The 15,875-nt window shown below is 52.1% G+C and overlaps 1 protein-coding gene across 1 annotated transcript in view; it reads left to right on the plus strand.

The window, feature by feature from the left end:
- Window positions 1-15,875, plus strand: part of DRC3 (dynein regulatory complex subunit 3) — a 32,444-nt gene that overhangs the window by 1,698 nt on the left and 14,871 nt on the right. The window contains exons 2-6 of the mRNA XM_073234707.1: window positions 2,141-2,305; window positions 5,267-5,383; window positions 7,216-7,382; window positions 11,517-11,663; window positions 15,321-15,440. Coding sequence (XP_073090808.1) covers window positions 2,146-2,305; window positions 5,267-5,383; window positions 7,216-7,382; window positions 11,517-11,663; window positions 15,321-15,440 — 711 coding nt within the window. The 5' untranslated portion in view covers window positions 2,141-2,145. The remainder of the gene's footprint in view (window positions 1-2,140; window positions 2,306-5,266; window positions 5,384-7,215; window positions 7,383-11,516; window positions 11,664-15,320; window positions 15,441-15,875) is intronic.

Raw genomic sequence — 15,875 nt, forward strand, 5'->3', positions numbered from 1 at the left:
ACAGAGATGAGGAGACCTGTTTTATTCATAGCACATAGTAGATATTCATTACACATGTGTGGATTAAATAGATCATCTTAAATATAAGAGGAGTAATTAACCATCTTTTATAGATGGGAAGTCAAAAGCTTACATAGGTGAAGTTAGTTGCCAAAGGATGTACTGTCAAGATCCAAAGCCTGCCCTCGTGCTTAGCAAACAGTGTGCATAACAGCTATTCCACATCGAGTAGTCATTGTTGGGCTTGGCTGGAAGCAAGCCTGATCTGTCACAGGTGCCAGGTCTTGATGAAGAAGGAGTAATGAGGTCAAAATTTTGAAACCAGAATTAAGAATCATTTCCCATAGTACAGCACCTTTCTTTGAAAAAGGACAAACCCTTTGCAGGTAACACCTGCCAAATACAGCACATTAAAATTTACCCAAAGGCAAGTTGGCATCATATTATGGGAAATCTTAGAAAAGTTGTTTCAAAATTGTGGGGAAATGGAGAGAGGCGGAGGACTGGAAATGTCTTTGGGAACTGAAGTCAATCACCTTAAGGAGATGGAACCAATGCAGACAGATTGGAGAGAATGGGAAGATGAAAGGCACAGATGGAGAAGGGATATGGGGGCAGGGGACAGGGAAGGCTGAGCCTCCTTTGGGGGCAGAAGAATGGACAGAGAGTTAAAGGGATTGGGACATTTGATCATGTGTAGTCCAGAAATAGAACATGAGTATTTGAGGAAGCTCCAGCCAAGTGGATGACAGGTGAGGAGGGAAGGAGGGCAGCCAGGAAGTGGCAGTCTCTAAGACCAGGTGTGGCACAATTGCCAGGCCCACCCCAGTTTGCAGTGGATACCATCAGCCCAACACTAGAAGTCTCTCCAGCAGCCCAAAGCACAGAGGCTGCCCAGCATCAGGGGCCAGGAAAGCAGGGAGGCCAGGGTTCTGGGGAGGCAGAGGTAGAAGGCGAAGCCAGCAGGGAGGTGAGAAGCAGGAGTGGGAAGTAGAAGGGAGCATTGGATTCCAGAGGATTCTGGAAGCACAAGCTAGAGTGTAACTTCCTGCAGGATCCAGTCCTTCTGGATGTTCTCACTAAGAGGATTGGTAATAATGAGAGTGAGATTGGGGCAGCAGGCTTCCCAGGGCTGTGTTTCTATTCAACCAGGCACAGGAGTCCAGGGTCAGCCTGTGATCGACCACCTCCATAGATGCCCCTTTGCCTGCAGTATCCCAGCCAAATCCCTTTGGACCATCAGCAACAGAAACCTACTAGAGCTAGTTCAAGTAAAAGAGTATTTAATGCAAAAACTCAGGAACTCTCACAGGGCCTGGAATTAGGGACCAGAAAACCAGCAAGGAGAAGGCAGCCTCTGTCTGTGTCAGTCTGTCCATCCTTTTGCTTTTTGTCCTCTTTTCTGGATCACCCAGGTTCCCATCTCTGTTCTTTCTATCCATCTGCCTCATCCCCACCTTGCTGTCTGCTTAACCATGTTCCTTGCCAGCACATGGCTCCCAGTTCCCCAGCTCAAGCAGGCAGCTCAGCTGGGCACTTTCGCCCTGTGGCCCAAGCTCACATTTCGTAGGAGTAGAACATGAAAGACCGGCTTGGGATGGTATTCAGCAGTGTCCACACACCTGCTGCTTCTGGTGTGATGGGAAAAGGAAAGTCATGACTTCCTGGAGGAGATAATCTCAGCGAAGGTAAACTGCAGGTTGTATGCCTGGTGCAGCTGTCAAGAATCATGGTCAGTGGTTGGTGCTAAGAAACCCAAACAAGGGTGGGGATAGGAAGCTAGAGGCCTGAGGTGGCCAAGGCTACAGGGATGCTGAGCTCCAGAGGCTTAAAGAGACCAGTGTGGATACAAGTCCCCTGGGCTAGATAGGATCCCAGCCATGGTTGTGGGACCAAGGGGTACACCCCTGTGGGGGCCAAGCAGGATGGGAGCAGATGGGTGTCAGTGAAGCCCAGGAGCTTCCCAGGAAGCCCAGGAAGCTTTGGTGCAGAAGGACTAACCCCTAGGTACAGTTGGCCACGGGGTGGGATGGGACAGCCTTCACAATGTCTGTGGCTGCCACAACACCTTGAAAGGACCCCAGCTGGTCTCTGTCCTCAAAGGGAGAAGTGGATTATGGGAGATGACCGTGTTTTTCAGGAAAGATGAACCGACTGTACAACTCAATGGAGCCCAGAGTGATGGACGACAACATGCTCAAGCTGGCTGTTGGGGAGCAGGGACCACGGCAGGAGGCTGGGCAGCTGGCCAAGCAAGAGGGCATCCTCTTCAAGGATGTCCTGTCTCTGCAGCTGGACTTCAAGAGTGCGTATCCGGGGCTGCGGTGGGGGCACCAGGCAGCCCTCTGCCTCTGCTTTCTTGACCCCAGAATTCCACGCACAGTCCATGGTCTGGAACCCACCTCAGCATTAGGGCCTGCATGGGCTAGAAGGCACAGGATCACCTAGAGGGTTTAAAGCTTAATCCTGAGGGTCATTAGCAGCTGAATATCTGCAATACTCCTGATTCTGAATAAGAAAAGAAAAAAGATAAAATTCTCCCCCTCTTAATCTACGTGAACCCTAAAGACCACACTGTTTCCACCACATTCCTCAGAGCAGGGTTTCTGGCAGGCAAAACCTCCTAGTTGGATGGTCCCACGCAGCCAGGAAAGAGCTGTGGTGGGGAAGATTCTATGAATTTGGGAAACAGCTTCAAAAGTGGGGCTGGGAACCAGAGGTCACAGAGCCAGAAGGCAGGGAGGCACCTGTCAGTCTCTGGGAAGCAGCAATTAGGGACCAGCCTCAGCGTCCCCATGTGTGAAATGGAGCCATCATGGTCCCTGCCTCAAGCACTGGCTGGGAGGCCAAACTGTGCAGGCAAGAAACAGCAGAGTCAGCTGGGCTGATTCATATTCCTGCTGTGGCCCAGGGCTCTATGCTGGCTTGCTGGGTCACCCAGTCAATAGCAAAGAATTACTCTGGCCCCTCAGCAGTGAGAGGGTTAAAGGGATTGCAGACTGGCGGTCACTGGAGGGGCCTTCAGCCTTCCTTTTGCCCCTACCCTAATGTTCATTCAGCCAGTACTTATCAAATGCCCAGTATATGCCAGGTGCTCCTCAAGGCACTAGGGGTTCAAATGTGAAAAAAAAGACAACACTCAGTCCCTGTGGAGCTGACACATGAGTGAGGGGGACAAACAAAGAAGGAAAATAATAGGATGTACTAAAGGTATTATGTGCTATAGAGGAAAATAAAGCAGAGAGAGGAGAAAAGTGGAGTTGTGGGTGGGGAGCAGGTTTTATCAGGTAGTCAGAGGCCTTGCCAAGGAGGTGATTGAGGGGAAAAACTAGGAGGAATCGAGGGAAGGAGCCAAGTGAAGATGCAGGAAAAGTGTTCAAGGCAGAGGGAACAGCCGTGCAAAGGCCTTGAAGCAAATGGACCTGTGTGGGGACAGTTCAGAGAAGTCATGAGGTCAGCTGGCACCAGCCTCAGGGCCAAAGAGAAGGTGTTTGGCTTTTATAGTAAGTGAGATGGCAGTCCTGGGAGGGTTGTGATAGGAGGGACAGGATGGGACTTAGGTTTTTACAAGACCCACTGGCTGCAGGGGATAGACTGCGGGTGCCAGGGGCTGGAGCAGGAAGTCCAGTGAGCCAGCTACTACTGTGGGCCAGAGAGGGAGTGATGACAGCAGGCTGGAGCCAAGCTGGTGGCAGGTGAGGCAGATGCCGTGTTGATGTTGAAAATGCTCTGTGGGCAGTCCTGTCATGCTGCTAACCCATTTAGAGCTAACTGTCAAATACATCCTGTTTTTTTTGTGTTGTTCTGGCTTTTCCGCATGAACTGCTAATGCCTAGGAAGAAGCCAGCATGCAGGGGTGCAAGGCAGGAGCCACCCAGGGCATTGTAGCTGCAGGGAGTCAGCCACAGCCAAGGGCTGCCCTTCTAAGGCCAGGGCCACAGAGTGCGCCTGGAAAATCCAGACCAGGATGGGAGGGGGCTGAGGTCCTGGGGTGGCATGGGACCTGCCCTGGAAGCACAGCTGGGGATGGTGGCTGGTATCATTCTGGGAAATCAGGCCACACAGAGCTGGGGACCTGACTCTCAGAACCCAAGAGAGGCAGGGCCCTGGGTCCGGGAAACACTGGCCACCTATTCCCACTGAGGAGGACAGCTCAGGAGGACATCCTGCCTCCCCCAGGACCTCACAGCCTCACATGCAAATCCTGCCTCTGCAAATGAACATGGAAACTGCTGCCCCGAAGGTGTGATTATTAAGGGCACTTTTTTTAACCTCTTTCACTTTTACATTATTTCAGTTATTTTAATGAGCATATTCTAATTTTATAATTTGTGGATATCATTACAAAAGCAAATACAGAAAAAGGGACATATAAACAACAGACTTATTTGTGGCTTCCAGTAAAAACTGGGAGACAAGTTTAGACCTCTGGAATTTTACATACACAGTACATACTTATTTACACTTCTTCAGTGTTATTCAGAACTGTTCTGGCTGCCAGTGACAGAAACCAAACTCTGCCTGGCATAAGGAGCAAAGGGAAGGAGGTGTTGTAGAACTGGAAGGTGATCTTCAGGAACCTCAGGGTCAGGTGCTTCAGTGACGTCAGGAACCTGCCCCTCTACTGTATGGACGATCAGGGTTCCCCCACCTTTCTGCCTTCATGTGCATGTAGGTATTTATTCAGGCACATACAAAAATATGTCTTTGCAGGTAGATTCCAGGTACAGAAATTGCAGGGTCAAAAGACAGGCATTAAATATTTCAGTAAACAGTCAAATTGCCCTCCAAAATGTTTGAACCAGTTGATTGACCTTCCCAACAGCAGTGCACAAGGAAGGACATCCACATTGCAGCCTTGATTCTATTTGTCACACTGGATGGAAGAAGGAAGGCCCCTGACTGTGTCCTGTACCCAAAGGGTTCCGGCCTCCCGGGGCAGCCTCCATCCTGGTGGTAGAGGGAGTGTGAGGGAGTCTGGTACCCTGGGAGGTCCAGCCTGCTCTACACCACACCCTGCTCTGCCCCCACAAGGGCCTGTGAGGTCCTACTGTGGTCCTGGGCAGCAGTCCTGCCTGCTGCCCACCAGTAGCGACTGGGAGCTCCTCGGTGCCTGGCCCCGAGTTCTGGGGCGCCCACACACTGCAAGGCAAGGCAGTTGGGTCAAGGTGTGTGGTTAGTGTTGGTCATCTCGATCCAACTTGTACTAGTCCTAGCCTGAGCCCGAGGCTGGAAGCAGCCAAGGCATTCCCTCTGATCGTTTCAGACATCCTCCACATTGACAACCTTTGGCAGTTTGAGCACTTGAGGAAGCTACAGCTGGACAATAACATCATTGAGAGGATTGAGGGCCTGGAGAACCTCACACACCTCGTCTGGCTGGGTAAGGCCCTCTTCCTGAGCATGTGCACCTCATCAAAGGTGGCCCTGCCATGGTTATTGCCTTCTGGGCTTTATTCCACTGCTGCCCCAGTATTAACCCAGTGCCGCAGAAGCTCCACCTGCTGGGAGCAAGACAGCCACTCTTTTTCAAAGCCTGGGCCTGCACTGGGCAAAGCCCCCAAAGATGTGTTTGGACACACCAGGACAATATTCTGCCAAACCTCCCAGTCTGGGAGGGGGTCAAAGGGAGCAAGAGCTAGCAGGCCCAGCTGTCTCTCAGACAGTTGTTATGAGTCCCCATGAGATGCTCCCACGAAGCCCAGTGTTCCCCACCATGGAGGTGAGAGAGCAGAAGGGGAAGGTTCTGAAGAGGTCAGGCTATTCCCCTCAGAGTAAGAAGCCCCTCACCTGCATGCTCAGGCCCACACCACATGCCCAGGCCCACACCACATGCCCAGGCCCTGCTGGTGGCCTACTCAGTCAGTTATCTGTCCCAGGGCCTAGGCTGTCCTGGAGCCATAGTACTGGCTCTTGAGAGATGATTACCACCATCTCAGTTTTGCATTTAGGTAGCTTGAAATTGGCCTTGGTAGGAGTACTTACACCACAGAAATAGGCAAGTGCTACAAATCAGGGCTTCCCGCACCCCACCCCCATTGTTGACCAGCACTGCACTAGGTCCGATGGGGCGTGGCTAGGTTGCGCAGTGGGAAAGGGAGTGGGCCGGCTTGGCATCCAGCAGACCCTAGTTCAGATCTAGCTCTGCCAGTGTGCTAACGGATCTTGCACAAATAATTTCAGTCCTCTAAACCTTGGTTTCTCTATGTGCTGTGTGATCTTGGTCACGTTGCCACCAGGCCCCTTTGAATTTTGGTTTCCTCATCCATAGAACATGGGTGATGATATCTATGCTGTGAGGACAGGCATGGAAAAAAGGACAATACATTATCATTAATCTCAGCTGTCAACAGGTAAACATCCTGATAAACAGGAGGCTGAATTCAGCTGTGGATAAACTGGCTTCCCAAATCATCTTTTATATGTGACAGCTCACAGAAATCAAGATTGTATTTTCAAGCTCACTAAAAACTCCCAGTTTGGTCATCTGGGCCAAGGACAGGGTTACAGGCCCCAGCCCCAAACAATCCTGAAAACATGTGGTGAGGAAAAAGCAGTTTTATTCCCAAAGATGTGCAACTGGGGTTAGAGTGGATCCCAGCATCTCAGCTGGGGTTGGGTGGCAGTTCTGGTTGCCTGAGCCAGCTGTGATGGAGCTAGAAGAACCTGGCCTGCCACACACCCAGGGAGGAGCCGTGGATGAACTGTGGCATGACAGTGATTAGTCGTGAGGCCTGAAATTTCCTGATTGATCAAATGGGGAGAGAAATTCCAAACTGCCACCCAGGGCTGTTATCAGAGGATGTACACACGAGCACTTGATACACTGGTAAATACTAAGCAGACAGGCGGTATTATTACTAAAGTGCTCGTAGGTGTAAGGGAAGGGAACCCACCAAACTACCTCCCCAACCTTGAGATGCACTAAGCCAGCCCTTCCAGTCAGCATTTCCATCTAAGAACAGTGACACAGCATAGATGTGAGTGTTTGCCCACATTCCCAGCCAGGAAGATGAGTACAGAACTGGAGAGGCAGTGAAGGTTAGGCCTTAGGAAGGAATGTACACAAGGCTTCTGGAAGGCCATGGGCTGTCAGTTCCTGGCCCCACAGCTCAGCGCTGCCTCACAAAGCATAAGTAGCCCTGACAGGTTTGTTTCAGGACAGTCCACCCCCAACCCCCCAGTCCCTGGCCCTCACAGCCCTTGTCCCCTTAGACCTATCCTTCAACAACATTGAGACCATCGAGGGGCTGGACACACTGGCGAATCTGGAGGACCTGAGCTTGTCCAGCAACCGGATTGCCAAGATTGACTCTCTGGATGCCCTCGTCAAGCTGCAGGTGCTGTCGCTGGGCAACAACCAGATCTGCAACATGATGAACGTGAGCAGTGGGGGAGCAGGAGTGGGGGGACAGCACTCCTGCCATCTGGTGGCTGGGGGCAGAGCCAGGGAATAGCTGGGTGTGGCAAGGGAGAGGCGGGTTTAGCATTCCAGATCTCCCCCTTTTCCTAGAAAAGTTAGAAATCCAGATTATTCCACAGGGATTTGATGTTTACATACCATGCTTCACCCATGAAAGCCCATCTGTGGGAGCCAGTTCATGTCCCTGCCTTTGTTCTCCTAAGCCCCACACTCACTCAGAATGAGCTCCAACCTGTTACTCAAAGAAGTGTGGTATGCGCATCGCCTCACTTGATTTCCGGTGGGTGGGTTATGGCCTTTATCTCCATCTTACTGGCGAGGACACTGAAGTACAGCAGGCTTGGGCCTCGGGGTGTGCAGCTGGGATTGGACTCAGGTCATCTTACTGGCCTAAGTGGAAAAGGAATCTTGAAAGGGTATTGGACAGCTCCCGGGGTTGACTGGCAGGCTGCAGAAGCAGGTTCCAGCTGTGGTCCTACCCCAGGAGGGCTGGAGCAGACTGCGGACTGTGGCAGCCAAGATCCTGAGGGTGTCAGAAGGGAAGAGGTGATTTTTGATTCAGACTCATTAAAAGATGATTGGAACTTTGCCAACCAGCAGAAGGAAAAGGCTTCCCAGGAGGAGGAAATCGCTTGAGAAAAGGCCTGGAGGGGCACTTGGGATACCTGCCTGGGAATGCACAGCACCCTCAAGGAGCCCAAGGTCATTGGAAGAGGTCGAGGGTGTGTGGTGCAGGCGGCCCAGAGCTTGGCTGGCCAGAGCAGCAGAGGGGAGCCGTGTTGGCTTTTGTGCTGTGTTGTGTCCAGGGCAGGTCTGCATTTGGACAGAAGTCCCAGCAGGTGAGGATGGATTCAAGCAGGTCACGTGTGTGGGAGGCGCAAGGACGGTGTGATCGGAAAGGCGCTTTGCCTGCGGCAAGTGTTTGTTAGGGGAGTGTGGGGCTCAGGGGAAGAAAGGCAGAGATGCAGACTGTGCCCACCAGCGGGCTTTCATGGGTAAGGAGAAAAGCTAAGCTGAGCTAAGTTCACCCCAAGTGGGCTGAAAGTTGTTCACTGAAGGACTCGGGTGCAGCTGGTGTGCTGGGAAGATGATCTCAGGAAGCTGGGGTGCGCCAGAGGGCAAGAAGGACCACCTTCTGAGACTGCTGCTGTAGGTGCTGGGGCTCCATTCCACTGGCCCTGAGCCGTGCCCAGGATGCCACAGGAAGGGAATACCTGAAGGGCTGGAGGCTGACGCACCTTTCCCCAAGCCCATCCTCAGCAGCTGAGCGACAGCTGGAGGACTGACGCTCTCCCACCCTCTCTTCTGGGTGGGCCTCAGAGAGCTGGGGCAGAGAGCCCATCACAGCTGCGTGGAGGCCAAAGGAAAACCTCAGGAGCCACAAGCAGGCCCGCTTAGCACCACAATTGCTGGAGAGGCCAGGAGGGGCTGGCTTATCGCCAGGGCTTCAGTGACACAGATCCCACCACCTCTTGGCTCTGCCGCCCTCAGCATTGCTTGGGCCGATTCTCTCTGGCTGTGGTCAACCAGGCAAGGCCACAGGCCCCCTCAGCCACATGCGTGAGGACAGCAAGAGCAGAAACCTGCCCCTGTGACGACCCTTCAATCCTGTCAGGGCCCACCCCACCCTCAGCCAATATCAGACTAGGTGGCTTCCAGGAATGGCCTGGAGCAGGTCAAATACTGACTTCTTACCTGGATTTAAGCTTGTCCCAAGGGGCCAAACCCTGGAGGCCGTGTAGTTTCAGAAGTTTTCCCTGCACCCAGATGGGAGGATGTAAACCCAACCAGTGCCCTGTTCAGGGTGCAGGCTGAGCATCTCTGCTTTGTGGGGGTGGAGCAACCAAATACTGGCCAACAGGATGGCTGAGGGAAGGATGGAGGGTCCTTGTAAACTGGGTCGGGAGCGGAGATTTAATCAACCACCAACTGTCTGACCTTGGGCTGGTGACTTAGAGTTCTTGCCCATCTATAAAATGAGAATAACAACAATAAGTCTACCTCTTAGGGTGTTGAAAGTGTTGAATCAATTAGAGTGCTGAGTGGCTAATACAGAGCCTGGCACTTAGCAGGTACCTGGAAAGTAATTCATGAATTTTCACCCCCAAATCTTGCTGTTTGAAAATCTTTCTGAACATTTGGAGCCTTTTCTGCCCAGTCATATCCAATACCCCTGGGCCCTACATGTAAATGGGTCTCTTTGAACCTATTCTTGGACACGGGAGACTTTAATGGACATGCCCAAGTTTATATACCTAGCATATGGCAGAGGCAGGAGAACATGACTTTGTCATGACTCAGCTGTACCCAGAGGCTTCAGCAGTGTCTAAACTGCATGTATCTTTCCAAACATCTTGTTTGTCTGGCATCATGTTATTATTCCATCGTCCAGCTCCCCTCCAAGTGCCTGCCTTTTGTCATTCCCTCTCCTCCAGGGTCATCAGTTCTCCCCCTGTGGACCATTCCATCCCTTAAATGTGGTGTGATGGTGGATGGACATTGAGGTTGTTTCTGACCTTGCACCATTACACAAGGCTCTAATGGATGTGTTTGACTAAGGCTTGCCTGCACCTGGATGAGTCCATCTCTAAAATAAATTCCTAGATGTGAAATTGCTGGGTCTGAGAGCATGTGCACTTTTTATTTTGATGGCTCTTGCCAAAGTGCCATTTATAGGAGTGGAACTGTTTACAGACCTACCAGTAATCATCAGAAGACCTGTCCTCTAACCATCGCAACATACTTAGTTATCAAACCTTTCTCCCTTGGAAGATCTGAAACATGAAAAGTAGAGTCTCATTGGGAGATTCCTTAAGAAGTAAATCAGATTCTGTCTCCCCATCCATATACACTTAAAACTCCAATGGTTTCCATGGTCCTTAGAACAAAATCCAAACTCTTGATGACAGCCTGTAAGGTCTTATGTGAATTCGGCTTGATTTAGTTTTTAATCTTGCCTCAAGTGCTTCTCCCAGCCCCTTCCCACCACACAGCAGCCACCCTGGCCTTGCTTAGTTTCTGGTACTTGCCAGATTCCTTGCTGCCTCAGGGCCTTTGCTTGTGCTGTTTTGCTTTTGGGAATGCACTCTCTGCTCTTCTGTGTCTGGCTCCCTCAAGTCTCAGACACCGCTGAGTCCCCTAACTGAAAAAGTCCTCCCTATTATTTTCTCTCATGCCCTATCTTTTATATTCTTATAATGCTTACCCAAACTGTCATGATTTTATTTATTTTAAAAACATTCTTGTTCCCTGTCCCTAGAATGTAAGTTCTTGCTATAAGGGCAGGGATCATGTAGACTTTATTCCCACTGAGTCTCCAAGACCTAGCACATGTCTAAGCATGGCTGGTGCTTAATAATGTCTTTTGAATGCACAAACAAATGACTGAAATAAATCCCTTAAGAAAATCAGGCTAGGTTTCTTTTCTGTTGTCTGCCTAGTACAGTGTCTAGGTGTTCAGAAAATGCTATCCCATGAAATATTGGCTATCTTATTGACTTTTCTGCTATTTTACTAAAAATAGAATATAACAATAATAAACAGCAGCTAGTGGAATGTTCCATGTTGTTCAGTTAGTCCACAGTTAACTATAAAGTGGGTTCCATTTAATTTAAGAGATTTGGACCTTTCATAGGGCTTTATAGTAGAAAAAGGCATGCCTATTCTGAGTGACCAATCCTAATGATCACCACCACCACCACCATTCACTGAGTAGGTGTGAGGCACTCTCTGAATGCTCTTCATGGCTTATTCCATTTGGTCCTTATAACACCTATAACACACAAAACATCCTTACCCTTTTACAGATGAGGAAATTGAGCTCTCAGCTGTTAGGCAACTGGCCTCTGGTACCACAGCTAGCATTTGAACCCAGGGCTGCTGATTCTTTGAAAAGCCTGTGCTTGACCAAGGCCTCAGCAAAGCCATTCAGCCTGGAACCTCCAACCCCTCCTCACTTGCTGTTCCACCCGGTGCTGAGGGTGCCATGGCCAGGCTGCAAACTCCAGCAGAGTGCCAGGGAGAGAGGCTCCCAGGGGTGTTTTCAGCTCTGCAGTAGCTAGGAAAACGGGTCATTCTCCTGTCTTCTCCCTAGATCATCTACCTGCGGCAGTTCAAGGCCCTGCGGACACTCAGCCTCTCTGGGAACCCCATTGCCGAGGAAGAGGATTATAAGATGTTCACCTGTGCCTACCTTCCTGACCTCATGTACCTGGACTTCAGGCGCATCGATGACCACATGGCAAGTGTCTTCCTCTGGGTCTCCCAGCCCTGTGAGTCAGTCTCCATGCCCCCCAGGTTTCACGGGAAGGACACTGAGGCAGTGCTCCCCGTCCACACCAAGAGGGACGAAAGGATAACTCCCTCATCCTAACTCCTTTACCTGCCTCTTGTCACAGCAATTCCAGCAGAGCCTTCATGGTAACTGTCCAGTGTGTGCTCACATCACCCAGGACCCTACCACCTGTCACCTCCTGGCCACCTCACCGCCATCCTGTACCATCTGGTTTTCTGGATGAAGTTGAGGGGACCAAGTGAGGGTCAGCAATTAGCCAGGATCAGCAGCTCATGCAAAGCCAGGGTTCACCCCTGCCCTATGACCCCAGGAACAATATGGACAGCTAACTCTTGTGCACTTTCACGCCAAGCACGTGGCCTATTGCTTACTGTTTTCTTCACCACCTGGGAGGCGGGTCCTGCTCTCATCCTCAGCTTGCCTGCAGAAAGCAGACACAGCGAGGTGGCTCACGCAGGGTCCCCTGGCCAGTGCTGGCAGTGCTGAGTTGGGCCCAGGCAGTCTGGCTGCAGAGCCCATGCTTCCAGGCCCTGTGCAGGGTTCACCTCAGAGAGGAGGGCGTTTCCCCTGCTCACTGCCTGGTCTGCCTGCTGCCTGCCTCACTCCCACTTCCCTTGCTGTGAGCTGGTCCCCTCTTGCTTGCTTCTCACTCTTTCAGTGTGATCAGTTTGTGGGTGCTTTCCCCATTGGAAAAAGGAACCTGCCCCAATATGTGAGGCCTTTGGAGGCAGAACTGATGTTCCTGTATGTTGGGTGCTGGGAAGACCGAGGACTGTTTGACCTGCCCACTCCCCCCGGGAGCTGGTGTCTTCCCTGGGAGAAAGGAGCCTGGGCCTGGGGAGCACTGAGATGCTTCGGGAACATCAGGGAGTCCAGCAGGGGAGAGGCAGGGAGGAGGTCTGGCCCACAGGTCTCAGTGGTGGCCCTGCCCAGCCTGGACGAGGGGCAGAGCCCAGCCTCCAATGGGCCACACTGCCACCAAGTCCTTCTTGGGAGGTCCGTGGAGACAGAGTGGGGTCAGAGAGTTGCCCCTCCTCTGGCCAGGGCTTCCTCTTGTCCTATAACAGTACAAGAATCTGAGATTTTGAATTCTAAGATTCTCAAGTCTTATTTGTTTTCTGTTAGGTAATGATTTGAAAGGCAACCAGATAAGCTTAGAATAAACCCAAGAACTGCTGGGGTATGTTTCACTCATTATAAAACCATGGGACTGCATTGTTCCAAAGCCCACCTCCAGGCATTCTCTCCTTGGTCTCCAGAAGCTTCCATACAGGGCAGGTAACATAGCCTGGGCATCCCCATTGTGCTGTGAGGAAACGAAGGCTCCTTTCACAATTCAGAGACTTGCCTAGAACCATTGAGATAAATAATAAGTAAAAATTGTAAGAGCAGAGTTCTGCAAAGCTGGGGCACCTGAAACTCCCCTGTACTGGCTGTCCTGGGGCCAGCCATAGCCTGGCCTCTTGGTGCCATAGGGCTAAGGCTGCAGGATAGTCTGGCCCAGATGCCAGTGGACCAGGAGCCCAGGACAAGCTCTTGGGGGTGCTTCCCAGCTCTGCAGAGCTCTCCCTCAGGGCTTCTCATGTTTCCATCAGGCCAGTTTTAAGTTGAGGCCCTGGGCTGTTCCTGAAGGCTGGCCTCTCAGTCCAGCCCTGAGGAACAGCAAAGAACACAGAATGGGCAGCAGATGTGAGCTTGGGGGGCTTTGTGTGGGGAGGGGGAGACAGGCAGGAGGGATGGGGGCCAGTCATGCTGGGCCTTGGGGCTTGTCCTGTTGACGGTGGAGGCCCATGGGGAATCCTGAGCAGTTTTCAGCAGGATTCACAAGTGATCAGCAGTTCAGGGATCTGGTGACTGTTATGGGGAATAGAGAATATAGAGGGAGACATGTGGGACAGGGAGGGATGTGCCATGGTCCAGAGAGAAAGAGAGAGAGGAAGAGAGAGGAGGTAGTGGCCTCACCCAGGACAGGGCTGTGAGAATGGAAAGGAGAGGAGAGGCCGGATACTAGAGATTTTTTAAAATTTAAACTTATTTATTGATGTATAATTATGTAAGGAAACAGAATGTAAGCATACAGTTCAGTGAATAATGAGATCTTGAGAAGGGTTTCAGCTCTGCTATATAAACTGTTTGCAGCCAAGGCCCAAGTTAAGGCATAAAACTACAATGATATGTGTACTGACATGATATTTGGGAGCAAGGCTGGGATGGGCTTCAGGCAGCACAGGACAGGGGAAGGAAACCTCTGCCTTCTTTTATGGAGCCAACACATGGCCAAGGGAGACAGAAAATTAGATCCTACCACACATCTGTGACAATGCCCAGAAGGAAGGACACAAGCTGAGATGTACAGGAGGTGGTTGTGGGATGTTTCCCCAAGGAAGTGGTTTGAGCTGGGATCTACAGGATTGGTGGGAGTGGGCTGGGTGAAGGAGCGGCCCAGGCAGAAGACTGAGCATGTGCAAAGGCCCTGTGTCAGCAGGCAGCCTGGTGAGTGGGCCAGTGGTTGTCACTTGGAGAGCTGGAGAGATAGGCAGAGCCTTGCAGGCCAGGGCAGGAGCTTGTCATTACCCTATGCCCAAGAAGAAGCCATACAAGGTAATTGAGGGGCTGACAAGATCGGGTTTGCATTTAATAAACATTGCTCTGGCCGTTTGCAGGGGAGGGGTGAGCAGACTAGAGGGGGACAGGGTGCACAGGGGAGGCCAGCCAGGAGGCCTAGGCAGGGGTCCTGGCAAAAGAGCTGTGACAAATCAGAGAGGCAGCAGTTCAGAGGAAGCATGGACAGGCCTGGGCACAGCCTAGGTCTGAGGGGAGGGGAGGGTCCAGGATGGCTCCTGGGTCTCCAGCTTGGCTGCTAGATGGATGGAGGGCCACTCACCTCAGTGGGACTCTGGAAGACAGAGGTCCATCTTGGGTGGTGAGTTGGCAGTGTTCTTGAGGGAGCCAGAGTAGGCGAGGTTGTCAGAAGGTCTCAGGTGGGGCCTGGGCTGGAGGTAGAGACCAGAGGTAGTGTCATTGGAGAATGGAGTGTTGTTCTTGAACCCTTAGCCCAGATGAGATCACCCAGGATTAGAAGAGTGAGCTGAGAAGGGTGAGGGCTGAGTCCAGGGGTGCCAGCAATCTCCGGTGGGCACAGAGGGATGAGCAGGAGGGGTGGAAGGAGAGCCAGTTGCCGGCAGGCACAGAGCCAAAGGCCCAGACCCTGTGACCAGGCCTGTGATTCAAGTACCTCATTTTCCCTCCCTCCCATTGTGCATCCCTAAAGGAGAGCCAGCACACCCGCCACGGCTGGCTGCGGGAGACAAGGAGCCTGTGCACGGGGTGCTGGTCACCATCCCCCACCTCCCTGAGGGTGGGTGTCCTGAAGACCTTCAACCTGCTCCTGCTGCCTTCCCCACCGCTCTGATTCTCCAATTCCCCTCGGAATCATCAGAAAGGGCCCTAAGGACATGAGCCGTTCTAATCCCTAGAGCCTTCATGAGGAGACCCATCTACACCCAAGCCATGCTAGAGAGGCTACTGGACAACAGAGGCCAGTGTGGCTCGGAGGGACCACATGTCCCCTGATAATCATGCCACCTCCTATTCCCCCGTCAGAAAGAGCTGGCAGCGATCAAGCACCAGTACAGCATTGATGACCTGAAGCACCAGGAGAACCTCACTCAGGCCTGGCGGGAGGAAGAGCAGGCCCGGCGGGAGGATCTGGAGGAGCACAAGGTATGCTCAGCAGGGAGGAGCCCCACTCCCTTCCTCCCCCTGCTCCTGCTGGTGGAGGCCAGCCACAGTCGTGGGTCCAATTCCGTGGAGGTCAGCAGAGCCCAGGCCCCGAAAGCCTTGTCTTTTGATGGAAAACAGATGTTGTGCAGCCCTGCCTGGCTCTGATGGAGCGTGATATACGCAGGACCTAGCACCCTGTCTGTGTCCTGCTCCACCGCCTGTCCCCAGGGCCAGCTCCAGCTCAGCCCAACCCCACCTCCAGCCCAAGGGGCTGGGGAGTGGTGCAGAAACCATCTGTCAAAGCAGCTCCTTTTCTTCAAACCTCCAGGCAGGTCCCCACAGCAGCCAGGAAGATTAAGCCCCTTACTCTGCCCGCCCCTCCCTCCAGCCAGACTGAGTCAAGTGCAACTTTCAGTTTTATACCTCCAGAACCCC

The sequence above is a fragment of the Manis javanica genome, chromosome 4, assembly GCF_040802235.1.
Source record: "Manis javanica isolate MJ-LG chromosome 4, MJ_LKY, whole genome shotgun sequence".
In the NCBI taxonomy this organism is placed as follows: Eukaryota; Metazoa; Chordata; class Mammalia; order Pholidota; family Manidae; genus Manis; species Manis javanica.